General features: G+C 45.6%; 1 protein-coding gene across 6 annotated transcripts in view; it reads right to left on the bottom strand.

Annotated features, from left to right (window-relative positions):
* ANO5 (anoctamin 5) overlaps positions 1–20,769 on the bottom strand; it is a 652,338-nt gene extending 631,569 nt beyond the window's left edge. For all 6 annotated transcript variants that reach the window (XM_069623486.1, XM_069623488.1, XM_069623491.1 and 3 more), the window contains exon 1: positions 20,399–20,769. In XM_069623486.1, the coding sequence (XP_069479587.1) occupies positions 20,399–20,465 (67 nt within the window). In that variant the 5' untranslated portion in view covers positions 20,466–20,769. The remainder of the gene's footprint in view (positions 1–20,398) is intronic.
* Positions 20,770–21,082: the final 313 nt, after the last annotated feature.

The following is a 21,082-nucleotide window of genomic DNA, read 5'->3' as shown; positions in this document are numbered from 1 at the left end:
CCAACCCCAGCTCGGCGCGCACCGCTGCCCTTGCACTACCCACACTTGCTGCTTAACAAAGCATTGGCCCCAGATCCCCCACTGTCATCACTGGTGGTAGTCTCCATCTGATTAATCCTCGTAATCGCTACTCCCTCGAGACAGAGGACCAGAGGCGCTATAACATCATCCGCGCCCCGTGGGAGAGGTGGGACGCGTTGGATCCTCGGCCGGCTGGGGTTCGCCACATAGAACCCGTTGCCAACTGCGCCTCACCATAATCCTTTTGACTTCCCCTCCATCTAGACAACTATCTACACAACGGTCACGCTCCCTTGTTTGCACCCCTCGAAGTCCCTGTAGCCCAACTTCCACCATCACCATGACAAAGGGAGCTGGCGATGGGAAGAAGCAAAGCTCACTCAATATGTTTGCCAAGACTCCATCCAAGTCGCCGCCCGATCCCCCAGAGGAGGCACCCACGGTCTCAACACCCTCACCCTCCGATGACTCGCAGAGGATGCTAGAATACATGAGAGAGGGATTTACCGCACTGCACTCTAAATTGGACGATATGAACGGTACTAGCTCCTCTATAAAGGCTCATATCGAAAGAACAGACAGCCGGGTCGCCGAGATTAAAACCAGAGTCGGCATTGCTGAGGATGACCTGGGATCGTTGCGGGCTGCGGTTTCCACACTTACCAATCGAGTCTCAGCGGTGGAGAAGAACGATGACCTTGAATCCCGCTCTAGGCGTAATTACCTGTGCATCGTTGGCATTCCTGAGGATAATATCAAAGAGCCCATGGAGGACTATGTAGAACGTATCCTCTTAACAATACTAGACACACCGAATCTCTCCTCACACTTCGCGGTCGAAAGGGCACATCGCTCTCTCACTGCCAAGCCCAGACCAGGTGCACCTCCCCGACCCATCATCGCCAGGATCCTAAGTTTCCGGGATCAGGATGCCTTGCTTTGGGCGGCCAGAGCCAAGGGGGAACTACACCTTGGGCCGGCAAGAATTCTTCTCTATCCCGATTTCTCTGTCGCTGTGCAACAGGAGCGCCTTTCTTGCTGTAAAAAAAGAGGCTTCGTGACTTGGGGGGCTGGGGGGGGGTCAGGTACTCCATCCATGCTTTTCCCAGCGAAGTTAAGGATCGAACACTCGAATCAAACTTTTTTCTTCACCATCCCAGAGGAGGCATCGTAATTCATTGATGAACACTTTCCTGGATGACCCTCTCATTCCTATTGCATGGGGTAGCCCTGGGATGACCCCTGCTCATACTTATGTCAGTTATGCTGCCATTGCTGCTAGGCTCCCTATGGCACCCAAGCTCCTATGGAAATTCTCAGCCACCAGTTTTGTTCTTGTTGTCCCAGCAATCCTTGGCGGTGCCGTCATTGGCTCTCACACAGCCTTATTGTGTTCGGGGTGGCCTCAGCGCCCGGTCAGATCCCAGTTTGGAGACTATTCTGCAGCCGATCTCGGGCCCCCGGACTTGATCGACTGGGTTCTGGATCCACCCGGACCATACTGTGTTCACTGGTCGCCCTTGTGGCGGCGTCCAGGGGCCCACGACTTTCGCTTTTGCTCCAGGCTACTCCTTCCCTGATATTCCGGAGCCCTACGTCTCCCTCGCGCCAACACTATGTACTTTACTTATTACTGCTGCATTGTGTATTATCCTTACACTCTCCCTGGTTCGGCGTGCTATCGTTAGGCTAACCTACAGCCCCCCAGGCGCAGATGCCTAGCATTTTGTTTTTGTTGTTAATTAGTTTGGGTTTCTTCCTTCTGGTTGGGGGGAGGAAGGATGTGGAGAGGGGGGTTGGGGGGGAGGGGTAGTTATGGTTGAAAATGGCTTGATGACCACCAGGGGCGCCACATGCTCCACAGCACCACATCATATACACGTAGGCAGAGATCCTTCCACGCCTGGATCGACAGACTTTCTCTTATTTGGTAACACATTGCTGAGGCTGAACCAACATCCCTGCACAAATGGCGAGTGACAACCTGATTTTGATAAGCTGGAATGTCCGTGGTTTGGGCAATCACAAAAAGATGCGCCAGATACAGTTATACGCCGAGCGCCATGGTGTCAAAATTCTTTGTTTACAAGAAACCCATGCTCGTTCCGAACAGTGTGAACGGTTCACTAAACAATGGGGCTCCCAAAGGTATTATATTAACTATTCCACCCAGAGCCGCGGCACTCTCACTCCGATACACAGAAGTTTGAAATATGTGTGCAATCACCCACTTATAGACCCCCTTGGCAGATGTGTTAACCATCGGCACGCTGCAGTGCCGGGAGGTAGCTATCCTAAACATTTACGGTCCTAATTTTGACGACCCCGATTTCTATCTGCACCTAGCCTCTGTCCTGGAAAGCTTTCCCTTGATCCCGGTCATATGGGGTGGAGACTTTAATACTATATTGGATGTCACCCTAGACAGGTCGGGCTCACAACCCTGCCAACTCTCCAGAGCGGCCTAAACCATACTTACAACACTCCCTCGATTGTCACTGGTTGATCCCTGGCGACTAATGTACCCTGAATCCTGAACGTATTCATTCTTTTCCATAGTCCACGATTCGCACTCTAGAATAGATAGATGGCTCTTTACCGACATGCTAGTTAGGTCCCTGTCTCACCAGGCTATCCTCCCCAGAACACCATCTGACCACTCACCTGTTGTCATCTCGCTGAACTGGGGCCCTGACGCCAATAGACCGAGGCAGTGGAGGTTAGGCTCCCATGCGCTCCTCGATCAGGCTTTTGCGGCTGAGCTCGAATCCTCCATTGAAGAGTTCTTTGAGTTCAATGTGGACTCTGTGACAACACACGTTATGCTCTGGGAATCATTCAAAGCATATACGAGGGGCGTCGCTATCTACAAGGGGTGTGGTATTCTTAAGAGAATCTGCGCAGATATCTCTGTTAGCGAATCAACCCTAGCCGATCTCGAGGCCCAATAGGCTCTTGACCACTCCCCAACCACGCTCTCGACATTGGGCTCGGAACTGGATAACTTTCGTACCCTTGCGGAACGAGAGATCAAATTCCTGGACTCCCCCTGCTCGGTGAGAAGATATGGCGAAGGTGAACGCCCCGGCCGTATGCTGGCAAGGCTGCTCCGGCGTGAATTCAGCACCCCTAACATCCCGGCCATAGCGAGGCCAGACGGTTCCATGGCCGTTTCCCCAGAGGACATCAACTCCGAATTTCTTGCGTTCTACACCTCCCTGTACTTGTACTCTGAAGCTGATGGTCCACCCATATCGGAAATCGATTCCTTCTTGGATTCTCTCCCTCTCTCTGTCCTGTCAGACAAAGCTGGTATCTCCTTGGAGAGACCCATCACTCCAGAGGAGCTCGCCGAAGCCATTGAGTCATTAGCATCTGGCAAAGCCCCTGGCCTGGATGTGCTTCCCATTGAATTTTATAAGCAGTATAAGTCACTACTGGTCCCGCACATGTTGTCTCTTTAGGAGGAATCCTGTGAAAAGGGTATACTTCCTCCCTCCCTACGGGAGGCATTGATTACAGTCCTCCTCAAACCGGGCAAGCCCCCTTCCCAATGTGGCTCATATCGGCCCCTCTCATTGATTAACAGCGATGTTAAAATATACGCCAAACTCCTAGCCAACCGTTGAGCCCCAATTATGCCAAATATTATTAACCCTGACCAGGCGGGATTTGTCCCAGGAAGGTCCACATCCCTAAATTTGAGAAGACTCTTTAACGTGATCAGCAGGGTCAACCCCACCCCTTATGGCGAGTTCTTGTGAAATGTAAATTTGTTCCCAACTTTCTGTCTTTGGTTAAGTTACTGTACACCTCTCCCTCAGTCAGAGTCTGTACAGAGGACAGATGTTCCATCTCCTTTCAGATAGCCAGAGGGACTCGACAGGGATGCCCCTTCTCCCCACTAATTTTTGCCATAGCAATTGAACCTTTCGCTGACATGATTCACCAGTCACACTCCCATAGGGGATTACGCACAGCGGGCCAGGCCGACATAGTTTCCCTCTATGCAGACGATGCTCTCCTGTACATTCGCTCACCAGACACCAACCTTGCCCCTATCCTTGTGGACGTTGCCCAGTTCGGTGACATATCGGGATTAAAAGTAAACTGCTCCAAATCTACACTATTCCCGCTTACCGACTGTACACATCCCCCCTCTGATTCAATGGGTTTCACTTGGTCTCAATCGAGCTTTACATACCTGGGGGTGGAGGTATCCCGCCATACAACGAAGCTGCGCGAGGACAATTACTTGAATTATCTGTCGACCCTGACCATTAAAACATCTGTTTGGACTAGGCTCCCCATTTCACTAGCAGGGAGGATTGGTATTCTTAAAATGGTAGTATTACCCCAACTCCTGTATCGTTTCACCAACCTACCTATATGGCCAGGCGATGCATTCTTTAAGTCATTACGCCATATTACAAACACCTTTCTCTGGCACTCAGGCGCTGTCCGGCATAAACTCTCTACGCTTACCACCCCTAAGGAATTTGGTGGTTTTAGCGCCCCAGATTTCACTAGGTATTGGGTGGTGGCCCAATTCGCCTCCCATTGGTTCAACACCACCGACCCCCCCCCACACATGTCTGACTCGAGAGGCTATCAGTTTCCGATCGGGTGCTGGGTTCCCTCATCCTCAAGCCCATACCATCCGTCCGACTCGGCAGACCCTGTGGCTAGCACCTCCCTAGCCCTTACCAAACTCTGGGCCTTGGTTAACACACCGCACCCATTCCATGGAGACCTGCCGCTGTGGAACTTCTTCCCGGATGTCCCACCTATCCCGCTATCTATCGTGGCCTGCTGGGCTGACGCTGGCTTCCTGTCACTTCGCAATGTATACGAACAAGGCAACTTCATTGAGTGGTCGGACCTCCCTCCGTCCCTCAAACGTTGGCCCACTGCATGGCTACAATTCTCCTCCCTTCGTAGGAATCTTAAATCTAGACACCCTGATTTCCCCACTACACCACCTGATGAACCCATAGTTGCAGAACTCTGTTCCTATCTATCCTTTAGAGGTAAAGTGTCAAGACTGTACTCCCTGTTGCAGACTAGGGCAGCTCCCGCCTTCACTAAGCTGAAACACAGTTGGGAGGTCGACCATGAGGTGGAGATCACTGACGAAAGGTGGTCTCGAATGTGCGCTCGTACTCAAAGATGTATCTTATAACTCGAATTTCAAGCTCATACAGTTTAAGATCCTGCACAGATATCATCATACACCTAAGAGATTACACCGTATGTTCCCAGACTCCTCCTCCAGTTGCCCCAGGTGTGGCATGGAACAAGCAACCTACATTCATATGCTCTGGCATTAACCTCACCTGAACCAATTCTGGACCGATATCTGCTCTGCGCTGTCAGACATGCTAGAACACTCCATTGCCCCCACCCCACTACAGTGTCCCTTTCATGACTTTCCCAAGCTGGGCCGGAAATCAAGTAGGCTGGCGGGTCTCTGTATGCTGCTAGCGGTCCGCTGCATATTGTTATGTTGGCTCCGACCTAGGGCACCTGTACACTCACAATGGCTTAGATCGGTTACGTGGGCACATGACACGGAAGAAACCTGGAGTGCAATGCAACATCCGCACTCACGGCCAAGGGATATATGGCGAAGGTTCCGCGACTACATGGCCTCCCTGTCCTCTCCCTCAAACTCTGCTCTGTCTTCTCCCGTATGTTTGTTTGTTTAATTTATTTGTAGAGCGCTCCGGACCCGTGGGTAGAAGGGCGCTTTAAGGATACGGTTACAGTCATGAAATATGCATTAACATTTACGGGGTACATCAAATTTACGAAGAAGGATTTACATAATATGACAATGTACATATAATACAGGTGTGGTTGGAGAGGAGGGTAAAAGCTACTCATTGTTCAGTAGCCAGCCAATAACCAGGTTCCTAAAGATTCATCATAATGTGATTACCGTGCTATCTGTACGTCTGTTCGACTCTAATGCTGATACCTTGTTTATGCCCTGATCCCCCCCAATCCCCCACAGATAATACGTTGTGTATTGCTGAAGATGTATGCTTGCTTTTATCGCTGTTGTTGCCATGTGGCCGACCTTATTTTTTTTTTTATTTTTTTCTTTCAAGTCAAACAATAAAAATAAGTTAAAACAAAAATAAAAGAAAAGGTTGGTAAGAGCAGAAAAGACAGTTTAGTGAATGATTATTGCAACTGGAGATTGTGAGCTTTAGGTAAAAGAGCAAGAAAATCAGGAGGGGTGGAGGTGGTAAAAGGCAATGGCATGGATGGAGTTGGAGCCAAGACTTGCATTTTAAAGACTTCTGCAGAAGTCAGAGAACAGCCATCCAGCAACAGTTGTAGTGGGGCATTTAGTAATCTGATCTGAGTCAGAAACTGCTGCAGTGAAGGGGATGAAAAGGAGAAAACGATTGAGTGTAATCGGCAGAGAGGAGATATTAAAAGCTAAAGGAGGAGATGGGTCTACCTTTGGCAGAGGTATAGATGGTGAAGAGTGGAGGTCCAAAGACTAAGTCCTGTTGGAAATAGGGAGTGATAGGGGTGGGGTCAGTAATTGAGATTTTATAGGAGGACTTTCCAGGAAGGCCGCTATCCAGGTTAGAGCAGATTTGTGAAACCCAAGGGCCTCGAGAGCGACGAGGGTAGAAGACGGTGGTAGAGAGGTCCAAAAGGAGGAGTACTGTAGCAGGTATGGAGTGGTGAGAATCACAAAGAAAGGTGAAGACATGCATGAGTGTCTCAGTGGAGTGTTTACTATAGTGGCCAGATTGAAGATCTCCAAGGTCATTACCCTCAATGAACTTTGTGATACGGTTGAAGACCACCCGCTGAAGGACCTTTCAATAAACGGGTAGAAGAAAAACTGGGTGACATTCTACTGATCCAACTGCCCCAGAAAACTGTTTCTTAAAAGGGAGAAGGACAGTTGCAGATTTTAACAGGGTAGAGAAGAGTCTAGCAGAGAGAGGTTGGTGAGATGAAGGCAGGTGATAAGAGGCGATAGGGAAGACCTGGAGGACAGAAGGAGAGCAAGGAAAAGGCAGTTAGTAAAGTGGTTAAAGTCGAAAGACTGAGAATTTAGATGAAAAGGTAGTGAAGAAAGTCATCAGTAGAGGGCAGGAGCAAATGGATATTGGTTTAGGGGCCAGGGAAGCCAAGACTGGAAGGACAATTCAACGTTTCATGATCTATCTATTGAATTGAGGGAGGCTTCCTGCATAGCTAGCATTCTTTAATTTGGGTCTCTCTGCTAGGGACTCTGATCTACAGGAAAGCAGTTCACTCGGGCACACATCCATCCCTAAATTTACTCTTGAGAATTAATACATTTCCATTCACCATGCATCCTTTTTCTCAACCGGACATCAATCATTTACTGACCCTTCATTTTCTTTTTATTCCTGCTCATCTATCACTCACATCTATTCTTTGGTATGCCATCCTTTTGCTCATTCATCCATTTACTCAGTCATCTGTCTAGCCATGCAATAACTCCCCCTTCTAGTCCTTCCATTTACTCTCCTACTGGCTAATCCACACATCTGCCTGCTTTTTCCATTCATTACACACGTACCCATACATTGACATGCCCACCTGTTCACTTCCACACTTGCCCATCCATTCACTCACCACCACGTGTGACTTTTGACATAAGAGGGCAGGATTATTACCGCCATCTCGCTTAAGAGAGCTACAATTCCAAGCACACTTCTTGTCTCTTTTTTTTCTCTGTAAGGACCTTGAAAATGGCAGATCTTTAAAGAGATCCCCTTACTATGTCCGATTTTCTCAATCACTTTCGACCATCCACTGTCAGCATTCATCTTGACATACAGACACACACTAAATCAAGTAGATCTGCGATGCACATGGGATTCTAATGATGGACGTCTTTGCCGTCTGAGAGAATGTTCTAGTGGTCCAGTATTCAGATCCCATCCCATGGGATGAGATGGCTCGCAATGAGGGCTTCACGTCGCGGGTTGAGTCACATTCCAGTGTGACTCAATATCAAGTAGTGCAAAGGTAAGAGGATTTCAGCACCAGACCTTTTCATTTGTGTGTCTGGTGCCGAGCAATAAGAGTGACGGAGCATAACCAGTGAGGAAAAGATCTGCAAGGCTACAGTACAAGTAGGAGGAGTGATTTCCGCACCTCACTGATAAAAACAAGAGAAACACAAACACAACAGGCCATATGCTACATACCATCCCTAGACATTTTGATGCTTTAGGCAAAGGGTACAAAGTAGATCAGGCTTTAATCTGTCCTTGCATTTCTTCCCTCGCTTTGCACCCCATCAGCCATTATTTCCTTTCCCCAGCCATCATGTTCTTTCATTTGCTTCTTTCAGGCCATCTGCCTTCTACTGAAATACAGCTTCCTTTCCCTCCCATGCACGGTTTCCTTCCATCTTTTGCTTACTTTCTTCTTTCCTTCTTGTCCTCTTTCTTCCTTCCCCATTTCCCTATGCCCGTTTACTTTTTTATCATTTACTCCCTAACTTTAACCGCCATTTCCCTGTTTTCATTTGCCACTAGTGCAAGGTTTCCTTTGTTCAGGTTGCTTTTTCATTTTAGTTTTCCATCTCACGCCTCCTTCTTGTCTCTTATTTCCCTTCATTCATCCAATACACCAGGAGATGGCTGTGGAGACGGTTTATGTGTTGCCTTCCAGCTCCCTATAATCGGTTGTCTCCTCCCGGGCCTATATCCCATTCCACTGTGCCTTTTAGAGGGCCATCCCTACTTGCCACAAGAAGAAATGGAATAAAATGAATGCATATTTTTTTCCATTTAGAATGTTCATGTAGAATCTCTAATTGTGCTATTAAAGCACATTTATAGCCTTTTCCTCTTGAGGGAGGAACACATGCATATTTGGCTACCGGATGTTCCGGATGAGATACCAATTACATCTCTAATGGGTAAAAGGCAAACTGGCTTTTTCCCCATTTCTCCCAGCAAAGACATTTTAATATGTAATGTATCCCATAAGCTTCAAAAAGGGCAACAAGGGGAATATTGCAATGGTAATTTAGAAAAATAAGGAGAACAAAATAAACGGAATACTTCACCAACCATAACTGCAATTAGAGGACGAGCTGACTGAAATGTTCATATTCCCTGGGCTTACAATTTAAATGCATTCGATCTGTATAAAGTATGAGCACTATACATCGAGAATGCTCATTAAGCAATTGTTATCATATATATGAATATCTTTATTGCAGTCAGATATCAAACACTATTGACTTGAATGCTGGTTTTATGGCATTTGCTAATTAAACATTAAGGTGGGAGAAGCAAGTGTACATAAGAACAGTGAACATAAGCCTGTGCAACCAGTAGGAAAGGCTACCAATCCGAATGGCCGGGCTCTGGCTGATTACACTGAATAAAGTACATTATATTTAAAAAAAAAAAAAAAGAAAAACTAAAACAAAAACACAAACACGTCATTAACAGGAGTTACTTCCCACAAACTACTGTACAGCCTTATGACTTGGGTACCATTTATCCAAGAAGGCAACTCAAAGTCTGGACCCACCCATAAGGACAGTCCATCCTTCCATTCCAGTAGCAGGAGCAAAAGCAGCAACCCCAGACAAATGCATCCGCCTAGGGCGTCATCAGTTGTGTGTGGCTAAATTACAACTTCCTCGCTAGGGTCAAAATGCAAATGGCTCACGTCTAGATGACTCTCACTTTGGGTGGTTACCCAAACTAATTAAAAATGAGTTGCAAATATGAGAAATCCCTTACTGAGAACAAACAGAAAATATTTTCTTTCCCTTAACGACAGTTCAGCTCTTGCCAATGCATGAGCCACAGCAACCAGTCATACCTTTGTCAAAAAGACCTAGATTTTGTTTGCCAAGACTAGAGGGCTATTTCTGGAAAACTATGTTGGGTTTAACAGCATGTGTTCCAATGGAGATACTGTGACAGGAAAAATAGGTCTCATCTCCTTGGAAGCCATGGCGTTGTTGAAACATGGCCTGCTTGTGGTCTTGTGCAGAAGGGATGTGACCAAGCAGTTCGGGCTGGACTACCACTTTTGGGGTGGGACCAAGCCTGATTTGAATATGGTCTTTCCCCTTTTGTAATGGCTTGGCAGGTAATGAAGAATGGTCTGGAGGGTTGCCCAGAGTAATGCCAGAGGTTAAGATGAATTTGAAACCTTTCAGACATCACCTCCTTTGTTTTGCTGTAGTCACCCCGAGTGGGATGGGTATACCAAGACTTGGGTCCCGTGCCTGCTGGGCCTAGAGACCCAAGCTACTCCTCACTGATGAGGCCCAACAAGGCCAAGACATGTTTGGGGATGCTTGTGGTTTCGTGCAGGAGGGATGTGGCCAAGGAGTTTGAGCCGAACTACCCCTTTCAGTGGGACCATGTCTGATTTGCATATGGTCTTCCTCTTCTGTAATGGCTTGGCAGGCAACGAACAATGATCTGGAGGGTTGCCCAGGGCAATGTCAAAGGTTAAGATTCATTAAACCCTTCATCCATTATTTCCTTTGTTTTACTAACATATATTAGGGTCATGACTAAACCCAAATGCCCCATCCTGTACTCCTTGGGTGTGGATATGAAATCCAAGGTATCTGCATTATATGAGAAATTAACAACAGATTTATTTGCAATCATTGATTGTCTAAGGAATATCATGAGTTAAAGATAGAGTTTGAGTTAAAAATAGAGAAATGGGACTGGTAGCGAAATTTCTGCAATTTAGCAATGTTAAAGTGATATACACATTTAGCAGAAATGACAACTACAGGAAGCCACACCGTATTTGGCACCATGTCCCTCCCCTCCTGTCTCTTAATTCATTCTCTTAATGTGAATCAACTGCCTTCCTTTATTGGTCCAGTTCTAAATCTACCCCCTGGCAAGAGATACTGTTGCAGATGTAAGAAAGACAACATCCCAGAAAAAAGCTAAACATGTGATGACGGAATGCTGTAAAATTGGGACCAACCTAGATGTGCCATTTGAGGGAATATTTTCATGATTTAGACTTTATCAAAGAAGCAACGTTTTGGAAATGTTGCATGACCTCTAAACGGGTTGGTCTGCACCTTGCACGAGTGTGGTTGATGCAACACAAAATTTGTAATACAGGCTTAATAATCAATATAGAATTTTATAACTTATTTTAGGAGTTTTAAGATTACGAAATAATGTATTGATTTTAAGTATGTGATGAATGTAACATTTTAGAATACATGGTGACATTCTTATTTACTTGTATTTTGATGTGTACAGTTTTAAACTATAACACAAAATAATTAAATGTAAACAAAATAAATGTAAGCTGAAGATGTGAATTATGAACCAAGCATAACAGGAAAAGGAAGTATGTGTTGAGAAGAGGATCAAACTGGTTGTTTCTCAGGGAAGTGTATAAATATAGTTAAGGCAGTTAAACTTTCTCGTAGCACTATGCGGGGGGGCTAACGTTGCCCAACAAAAGACGAGACAAAGCAAATAAATCTCTCGCACAATCAAACATGGCTTGGCAAAACCAAATCATTCTAGATGTGTTTACCTGTATAGATGATTGCGCTATGACCAATGTCATAATAGCCCACATACCCATATTTACTCTGGTATTCACACACAGTGCATGGAATGCTTGTACATGGTGTATAGTCATCAAAATATCCAGTGAACCCACTACCCGAGTATGCCATGATGCTCACACCATTCAAAGAGTACTGTGAAGCAGGGTTGGGAAGTGAAAACCGGCTCTCGTGGATGCAGCAAACATTCAGGCTTTATACTAGGGCAGCATATCGTGCTCTGCACAGCACAGCATTGTGTGTCATATGCCTACTTTTGCAGCACACTACATCACAGCATGCAGCAATTATTCCCGTCGATCTTCTCAGCCATTCATCCTATCAAAAGAGTTGGAAACGGGTTGTTCAGCCCATTAGCCAAGACAAAATGGTATTAAAATACGCTAAACCTGCTTGAGCGTTTCCTTTAGTTGAGGAAAAAAAATAATAAATAAATAGCACAAGTCCTTACATGTATGTGATGAAAAACACAACCAGGATGAATGGATCGTTAACAATGACTGCTGTCAATGAGTTTAGAGGATGGGGACACCACGGAATAAGTAGCATGTGCCATTCTCCTGACATGTTGCCCGAAACAGGTGCCGCAACCCAAGGCAGTCATACTTCCGAAATACAGTATGGCAACATTCTGCCATCAGGATACAATATCCTGGATATTAGAACTCTAAAATAGATGCTTTCAATATGCAAGAATACTGCGTCTTTGCAACCCGCCTATTTTATCAATCGCAGGACTGAAAAATCGTAGTCACTACATTCCAGGCTTGGAACGGGATACGGGTATGGACTTCAGGCACCACCATGTCTGGCATTTAACAAAACAATACAAAGTTGCACGCAAACATCACAAGGCCAATTTCTGAATTGCTGTGGTGAACACAGGGGAGCACCAAGCAAGTAGTAGGTCTTCGAATAACACCATGGTTCATGGACACAGTCATTGCACGGAGCACGCTGCACTGCTTGCGTTTCCCTGCAATGAGTAACTTGTTTGCAATTTTTATTGGTTTTGATAGATGGTACAATTCAAACATAGGAGGGGCCAGTTTTCCTTGTTTGAATTACACCATGATTACAGAGTATTATAAAATATCTTTACACAGGCTGAAGGCAATATCAGGATTCCTATGAAACGGCGTTGCTTCCAGTAGGTGCTAAAAACAGGCAGCTTGCACAGGAATCCCGACCATCTCCCCCTGCACCAAAATCGCATGCAGGCAGCGATGATGCTGAATTTGTTTGCAGAGTTCATTATGGCGGTGTATTTAGAAATCGAGATCCGTGCCTGCACTCCACAATACAAACCCGACAAAATCAAACCGTGCGTAAACATCACGCATATCTGCCAAACCAATTAAATTTGTAATGCACCATACCACCAAAAATGACCCCATGGAAGGCAAAGCATTGTATCTCCCACACCGTCCAAATATCCTACTTTCCAAAGAGAGATGCAGTGAACAAATGCACTTGGTATGAAGCAAAGTGAAACAACACACTTCAGAGAACTGCCACCAACAAACCACGTGTTGATGGCAAAATAGTAACAGAAGGTTTCCAAATTGTGAATGTACATACTACTTCCATATTGGACATGGATTTTCCTGATCCATTATTGCAATGTCTTACCCTGCCAGCTCATGAAAAAATGAAGGGAAATGGGCTGGCAATGACCGAGCTAGGAAAGCTGGCACTGCCGAATAAATCAATATTACACAAGCAGGAATAATTTCCCCCAGATTAGCCGACATGAACTATGGAGAAGGTGCCCATTCTCTTCCACTTGTAGAACTCATGCTTCTACTATCTGGGCGTTTGCTGTTTCTACAAAGCAAAGATGGTATTCCTCGTCCTGCAACCCAGAGAACCGACTGCTCAGTCACCTCCTGTGTTCCAGCAAACAAGGCACAATATGACACATTTCACCCGAGAGACAGTGCATACTTTCTCCTCATGTTTGTTCCTATGGCTTTGAGATGGCACAAGTCATATGCAGTCATCACTGCCCGCATGCCTATTGTGCATGTTTTAACCTTAGAGATGCTGAAATTATGTAAACTAGGGGTACAATATACGTAGGTGTACAATATATGTACCTTCGCAACTTGTGCGTTTCCAAACACACAGATGCTGCAGGTCTCTACACAACAATCTCTCTGGATTGCCAGTAGGCTCCATTGACTGAAAGGCATGGAGAATGTCTAAATCGTAGAAAGGCTGAGCATTTCCGCTCCCGAGACACGGCACTTATACCCCTCTTATTAAATGACAGTCGTTAGTAGGCACGATCACCTTTCTGTGCAAAGAAAGAGCAGAGTTTGGAATGATTAACCTTGACCAACGAGGAGCACTCTCGCAGGGAGTGTGCACTCATCAATGAATAGCACACCAGTTATTGAAAGACATCCTGCAGGCAGACACGTGTATAAAATTTGGTTAAAACTACACGTGTATAAATTCATTTGGTTAAGACTTTGGTTAAAGATAAATAGAATGGGGACAGGGAATTACCCAATCATGCTAGATAAGGGTGCTCGGCTGCCCTCCACCAGACTGAAGGCCTCACTACAAGTGTGGCGATGCAGTAAAAAAAAAATTGGAATTATTTTTTTGGGGTCTGGGGGGTAACAGAATTACTACTACATTTACCAAATCGCCGAGTTCTGAGTTTCCAGGCAAAGTGGAGGTTTCACTTGAAGCAAACGTTTGAAGTAAATCCTCTACTTTCCCTCCAAAAATTGGCTGATTTACCACACAATATTATCGATTGTGGTAAATCTGCCAAAATCCCCTTGAAGTACTTTTTAAAAAAAAATGTTTACCGAAAGGAGGGATTCGCACAGCCATACCATCACTTCTAATCCTTTGGTTATGTCTCAGGACGGAATGGCAGTAATGGTAAACATGTTTGGTGCTCAATTGGTGGATTTGCTGCCAATTTACAACCAAAGCTGCAATGAGCCCCTTAAACTTTTCTGCTTTGCCAAGTTCTCGCTTAGCAGAGTGCCACAATGTACACTCATAAGTCCGAGCACATGGCCAGAAGGGATTGTTTAATGGACCGGAAACATTGCAAGTGTCCGTATGACTTTAATACAAGACAAGCTACTTTTAGTACTACACAGTGCAATAAAAGGAAATGCATTACTTAGCACAAGAACAAACCCAGCAAGCAAGAACTCTTTCGCACTCACTGAAATCTGTATGATGAAACCTTACAACGTTTTAAGTCGCGGACAACCTTCATAGGTGTGCACAGGCACTGCCCATTTCTCCTTTCGCTGTTTTTATCCCTCATCTTCAAGGAACAGACAACCTTCCCTAGAACGACGGGCGAGTCGTATTAGAAAGCTGTCCCACCAATATATTAGCAATGGCACATTCCCCACTGAAATCTCACGCTCAATTGACAAAACAAAGAATGCATATGAACAACATGTTTGGTCGCAGCCATCAACAATGTGGAGGCGCCCCACCAGGGTTATCCGAGGGACATCACAGATAAGAGCACACCAGGAATACTCCACCTTCATCATACAGATGTTGAACACAGCCCTTTGTTGAAGCCACCCACTTGTATAGTTACGATGTGAGAGGGTGCATTATGTTCAATTCTCATCATGACATCACTTGAGCCATTAGGGATGAGGTCCGAGAGTAGATGCTAGTCGAAACAAACAATGTGAGCTACACTTCCAAAACCGAAAAAAGCACGCCCACTGCCACCCTTACTTTGACTACCGTGCGACATCAAAAATAAATTAAAATTAACAAACATTCCCTGGTGTCCTCCTTCCTTCCCTCCCTGGTTTGACATTGTGCAACAGCCAAGGATCTGTCACAGTTGGGCCTGCTGACCGCGTGCCTTCAGGGAATGCCTCCACGTTTGGCATGGACCGTTTGCCCGGCAGGCCCGCTGCTGATGACGGTAAAAGGCAGGGCACATGGTTTCCTTTACCTTCCTCAGGTCTGCGGCAACACCCTTTAATTGTTGCGATGTGTCGCTGGTAGTAGAAGCATGGCTTTCAATTTCCGTTGGAATGGTGTTGGAGGAGGAGAAAATGGTGTTTCAAGTAAATGTTTTACAGTGCCAATACAAACCAGTAAAAAAAAGTGTTCAGACTTCCTCACAGTCATTTATGCATTGAAAATACACTGTAGATACAGAATTACGTTGTGCTAGATATCCTTAAATAAAACACAGTCCAGCATATTTATTGTCCACCAACCATAAATAGAACTGTAACTGCATGCAATGCCCATTATTCAAAGGATATGAACTCACTTTACCACCTTCCCCTGCAGCCCTTCTGGGATACAGAACAGGGTGCTGTGGCAGGCAATATCAGAATCTTAATATGGTTGACAGGTCGTGCCATGCAGTGCTGTGCATTAGTGTGGCGATCTTCTGAAGAAGATCCAGGGTGGTGACTTATAGATAGAATGCAGCATAGCAACACCTGGAGAGCTGTGGCGTTGGGGTTCAAGTTAACTAGTGCAACACTGCGCTTAACAATGTTGGCCAATGGCAATCCGGCCTACAAGGGAAATTGTGCATCCCTTTAATGCCCATTCCCCTCGACAGTCAGGGACATGTAAAAAGATTCCACAGGGGTTGTCTTGCAATCACATGCAAGTCAGCCCACCAGAGGTTTTGCCCCTTCTTGCCACTCGTTAAAAGCCGTGTGGATACTACTATTATATTGTGCGTCAAGATCCACCTAGCCCACCTTTTGCAACTTACATGTAAGACGCATTTTTGAAGGGTCATTTGTGGACAAAAATGTGAATAGAGTTTGGGCATTACATAACATGTATATCCAGATAAAGCACACTTAAGGCAATTACCACTGGGACTTCCAACATCTATGAACAAAGGCAGGCTAGGATCACTATCATGAGAGTATATCAAAGAGGTTACACTAAAACCACAGGTCAGGCTAAAAGATTGAAAAGCCACCCTCAAGTACTCCATTTGAACAATTCCAAGCCCATGTCCTAAAAGATTTGTAAAAAGGACCATTGACCTGCCCCACGGGTTTATTTTAGGTCACTAATCTGCTTGCAATGTTGTACTTCAGTTGTCAGGCTGTAGAAGTGGTAGTTATGGAAAATATTATACAGCAATCTCCTGTGTTTACTTCTGGCTCAAATCTAACATTTCATATTTTCAATGGGCCTCATTACGAGTGCGGTGGTAAGGGGTTAATGGCACCGGTAAGGATGCCGGTGCCGTTAATCCATTACTGCCACATTCCGAGGTCCCTTAGCGGGTCCTGCTAAGGGACCAGGGAGCTAATAACGGACCCGCTGGTAACTGACCTGGTAAGTCCCCATACCGAGAACCCGGACACGAGTTTGGAGGCAGCCATGATGCTAATAGCGCCATGGCTACATCCAAACTCGTTATGAGGCCCAATCTGTAGAAAATTGTACTTTGCAAGTGAGTACTGTATTAGGCCATCACAAAATGCATTTGATAAATTAAATGTGTGACAGGTCAGTACAAATAATTAACCAACAAATATTGTAAAATCCATTCACTAAATCTCTGGGGCATAAAACCCAGAGACACAAAGATATCCTCAACTTGAAGGTCTTACCTAGTATGTGCCAGTCTAGTGAAAGCCAAAAATGCACGTTACTCATAAAATACCTTGCAGTCACCAGAAGAGTAAAGCTCTCTTCATAGCAGACAACTACTGTTCAAACGCAGGGTAATTCCAGGGTCTACAGAAAAATGAAATGCTATTAACAAGTTCATGATCAACATGGGACAACAGATAGATCCCGCAGAAATGAGTCATGCTGCATCCCTCATCACAAACCCACAATTCATAAGGAAACCCTGGACTGCCTTCACCCCTTCTTGCAGCAGTTAAACTAACTGTATACAACGATGATGCCGTACCTGCCAGCAACCTAAAGAAGATCAAGGCTGCCCTCGCCCATCCACCCCACTCTTTGAAATAGGAAATGCCTCATTCACTCAAGGTATCTTTTAAAGCACCCTAAAACAGGACTAATCTGCCCTCTCCTCAAAGAAGTCCATCTTGGATCTAGACAAACTCAAAAACTAGATTTCCAATCAATGGAGACGTCATTGCGAAGGCAGGCACCAACCAACTCCATGGTCGCGTTAACCAACGCAGCCTATAACACTATTGGAAGTACTGACATAGCCAACAGCCAACATCCAGCTCATTGATAATGGTCTTGATATCATGGACAAAAGGTGGCTAATGACTCCTACGGCTCCTTTACTTCTCTGCCACGTTCAACATGATTGACCACCTCGTGCCGACCAGCCGGCTGGCGAGCAGAATGGGTTTCTTTGGCGCAGTTCTCAACTCTCAGACAGAAACCAAGCTGTACAGATGAGCAACTTCAGGTCAGACAACCACCTGGTTACCTGCAGAATCCCACAAGGCTCAATACTCTCCCCTGTGACCTTTCATCTACACATTGAGATTGATTCACAATGACCCCCACATCTCACTCCATCAATGCAAGGATGGCACCCAAATATACCTAAATGTCAGTTGGATATAGGACATTATCTCGCACCTCAGGAATTGCCTTGCCTCTCTCGAATCATGGATGACAAGGACACGCGTGATGCTCAATCCAACAAAGATGGTATGTTTGCTACTCGGCCAACCATCAAAACATTCACCCATTAAAGGTTGGCTAAACGACATGTACCTTGACTATTTCACACTGCACTTGGTCCGACTGCCAAATCACTTTATTTTCAGAACGAGAGATTACTAACAAACAGACCCAAACTGCATGGTATCAAACTCCCCTTTGAAGCATAAAACCATTCCTGCCACCTGAGAAATTCTAAATCAAGAGTCCAGCCCCTAGTAATGTTCCACATATGGGGAGGAACATTCCCTGCTCATTGGCATTTTGGCAATGCACCAGGCTCCACTACGGGCTGCGACATGACATAAGGAGTCAGGAATTTTGACCAAATGTATTCCATCCTAAGGGAGCTGCACTTGCTTCCCAGCCGAGCCAGAATACTTTTTATTACTGCCGGGATCACCTATAAGGTAACTACCACCCACATACTTGCCTACCTAGCTGCAAAACTCCAAAGCTCAGGTTGGTCATGCTCCAAGGAGCCAGCCCATTGATAGGCTTTGGACGAAACTGGCACACAGAGTAGGAATCTGGCCAAACCTTGCTACGGCCTGGACTACTAGAACATTAGCCAATATGCTCCAACAGGACTCAAGACCTTACTCTTTAGCCGTTAGCCACCTACACTCATAGCGCTCCAACGTCACTGGTACATCCCATGCCCTTACATCAGAGGCTACCCTCAGGAATATATACAATGCACGGCTGCTTCCTAGCTAGGTTCATGCTATAAAAATCCTCAAATACAGTAACACAAATGTGATTTACCAACAAAATGTACTATATTAGGTAGGACCCTCCCACCTCGTTGCAGCCTTTTCATGAACAGATGTTTAGACATTTCTTTGCAGTCTGTTTTTAGGAAAGGTTGGGGATATACGGTTTGTGTGTACAGGCACTACAGTAGTAAAGTCAGTTAACTACTGCATTTATGGCACACATACACAACTATGAAGCATACTACAACATATGCAATACTGCCGTTTAAATGGAGCATCCTGCAGCTCACACACAACCTATGGATGCCAAAAGTACACAAATGATTACATTGTCAGTAAAACACAGCCAACAGAATAATCCAATACTGTAGTATGCTACATTGCAAACGCATTCATTTCACACACTACGCTTTTTACTAGAAGATACCACATTTTAAATGGGGAATATGAAACGATAACATCGGGTGTCTCTCACTTTCAGTATCGACATGTTTACTTGATGTGCTGAAAATAGGTAATACTTATGAATCTTAATTCTAATATGACTTTCTAGTTTTATACATAAAAGTATATGTACAGTATAGTTTGTTATAATAATCCGTGAGATTTTTAAGATTTGGTTTGTGGGTTTGTGCTTGGAACGTAAGTTTTCTGTAAACAGCACTAAACAAAAAAAACAAAAAACAAAAACATGAATGTTTCTGCCATGCAACTCCGGGAATATGGAAAATACTAACAGCAAAATCTAACTCACAAAAGGACAATAGAAGTCTACAATTGGCACTGCAACTAATTGCAGAATACATGTTTACAATGTGGATAGGGGCATTCAGCACAGTTGATTGCATGCTGCAGTAGCAGCCGCCCTGTCTTCCTGTTATGCACTAAAATTCCCAAAATCACTGTCGATGGATGGTAAGGAAGGGACCGGTTGAACTTCCTGCCGGCTCCTCCACCGTGCCCTTCTTCGGACGTGATCCGGCTGGCCTGAGTCATGATCGACTCCCTCCGTTATGTGATGAAGAAACATCACGGGCTGCCTGGTCTCAGCCTTACATGGTAGGAGTACATATCATGCCATCGTTTGTCGTAGTACGTAAATAAATAGGGAATACGGACAGACAAGCTTCGAATAAAGTATCAATGCACCCTCCAAAACGACACAGAAACAAAATATTATTGTAGCTAGCACAGTGAAGCATTTCCCCAGGGACAACAGCTAAACGCTGCTGTTTATCCGACACCAAACGGAACAATGTTATTATCGCACAGCTACAATCCCTGCCCATTTCAAATTAGCAACCCACTGAACTATAGAAGAAGGCCAAACATATAGAGCCTTTCGGAAGGAAACGCTTCCCCTTCCCCCCCGGTATTCCCTGGCACTCGCCACTCCGCTTTCACATACCGTTCAGAGCCAGGGTGTCTGAGAGCTCTATTAGAGTCTCGTCCTCCTTCTGCCCAAAGCGGTTCATTGTCGCTGCGGGGTGAGGAACGAAGCTGCGGGGAGAGGCGCAGAGCTGTGCTCACGGTTCCATGCGAGGAGCAGGCAAGGCAGCAGCTGCCACCGTTTCACGAGCTGCCCAGCGCAGTCTGAGTCCAGCCCGAGCGCTGCCCTCCTCCGCCGACGGATCCTTAACGAAAGAGCAGGCTCGGGTTACTTTCTGTCGGCTGAACCTGTTGTGCAGCTTAAAGGGGAGCTGTCTACCATCATGAAAGGAAACAGCCTGTCTCTTCGTGAAGGAGGCCGGGGATGTAAGGAAACTGGGTGTGTCATTCGGGAAGGGGCGGAGCAAAGAGGAGGGGGTCTGTCCTGCAAAGTCCTTGGGTCTGAAAAGGCTTCTCCGGTGACTGAGTCCTGGGAAGCTGCATTGCCGGATGCAGGATGCTTAGATCCAATCAGAAATGTATTCTACTTTACAGACTGCAAGCGCTTTACATATTAAGGTTTTAGTAACGGAACCCCCCCCACTGTCGCTCTTCCTGTAGCGTCGGTTCATGAAGGCTCGAACTGTCAGGCCAAGTTACCGAAAGGCCGACGCACCTGGCGACGTCTGTGGAGCAGAGTGGGCCACTTTGATGAGTTAATGTA

Source organism: Ambystoma mexicanum, chromosome 11 (genome assembly GCF_040938575.1).
Source record: "Ambystoma mexicanum isolate Mex_15411 chromosome 11, UKY_AmexF1_1, whole genome shotgun sequence".
In the NCBI taxonomy this organism is placed as follows: domain Eukaryota; kingdom Metazoa; phylum Chordata; class Amphibia; order Caudata; family Ambystomatidae; genus Ambystoma; species Ambystoma mexicanum.
The sequence above is the reverse complement of the archived record's forward strand: the minus strand, read 5'-3'. Positions and strand labels throughout refer to the sequence as shown.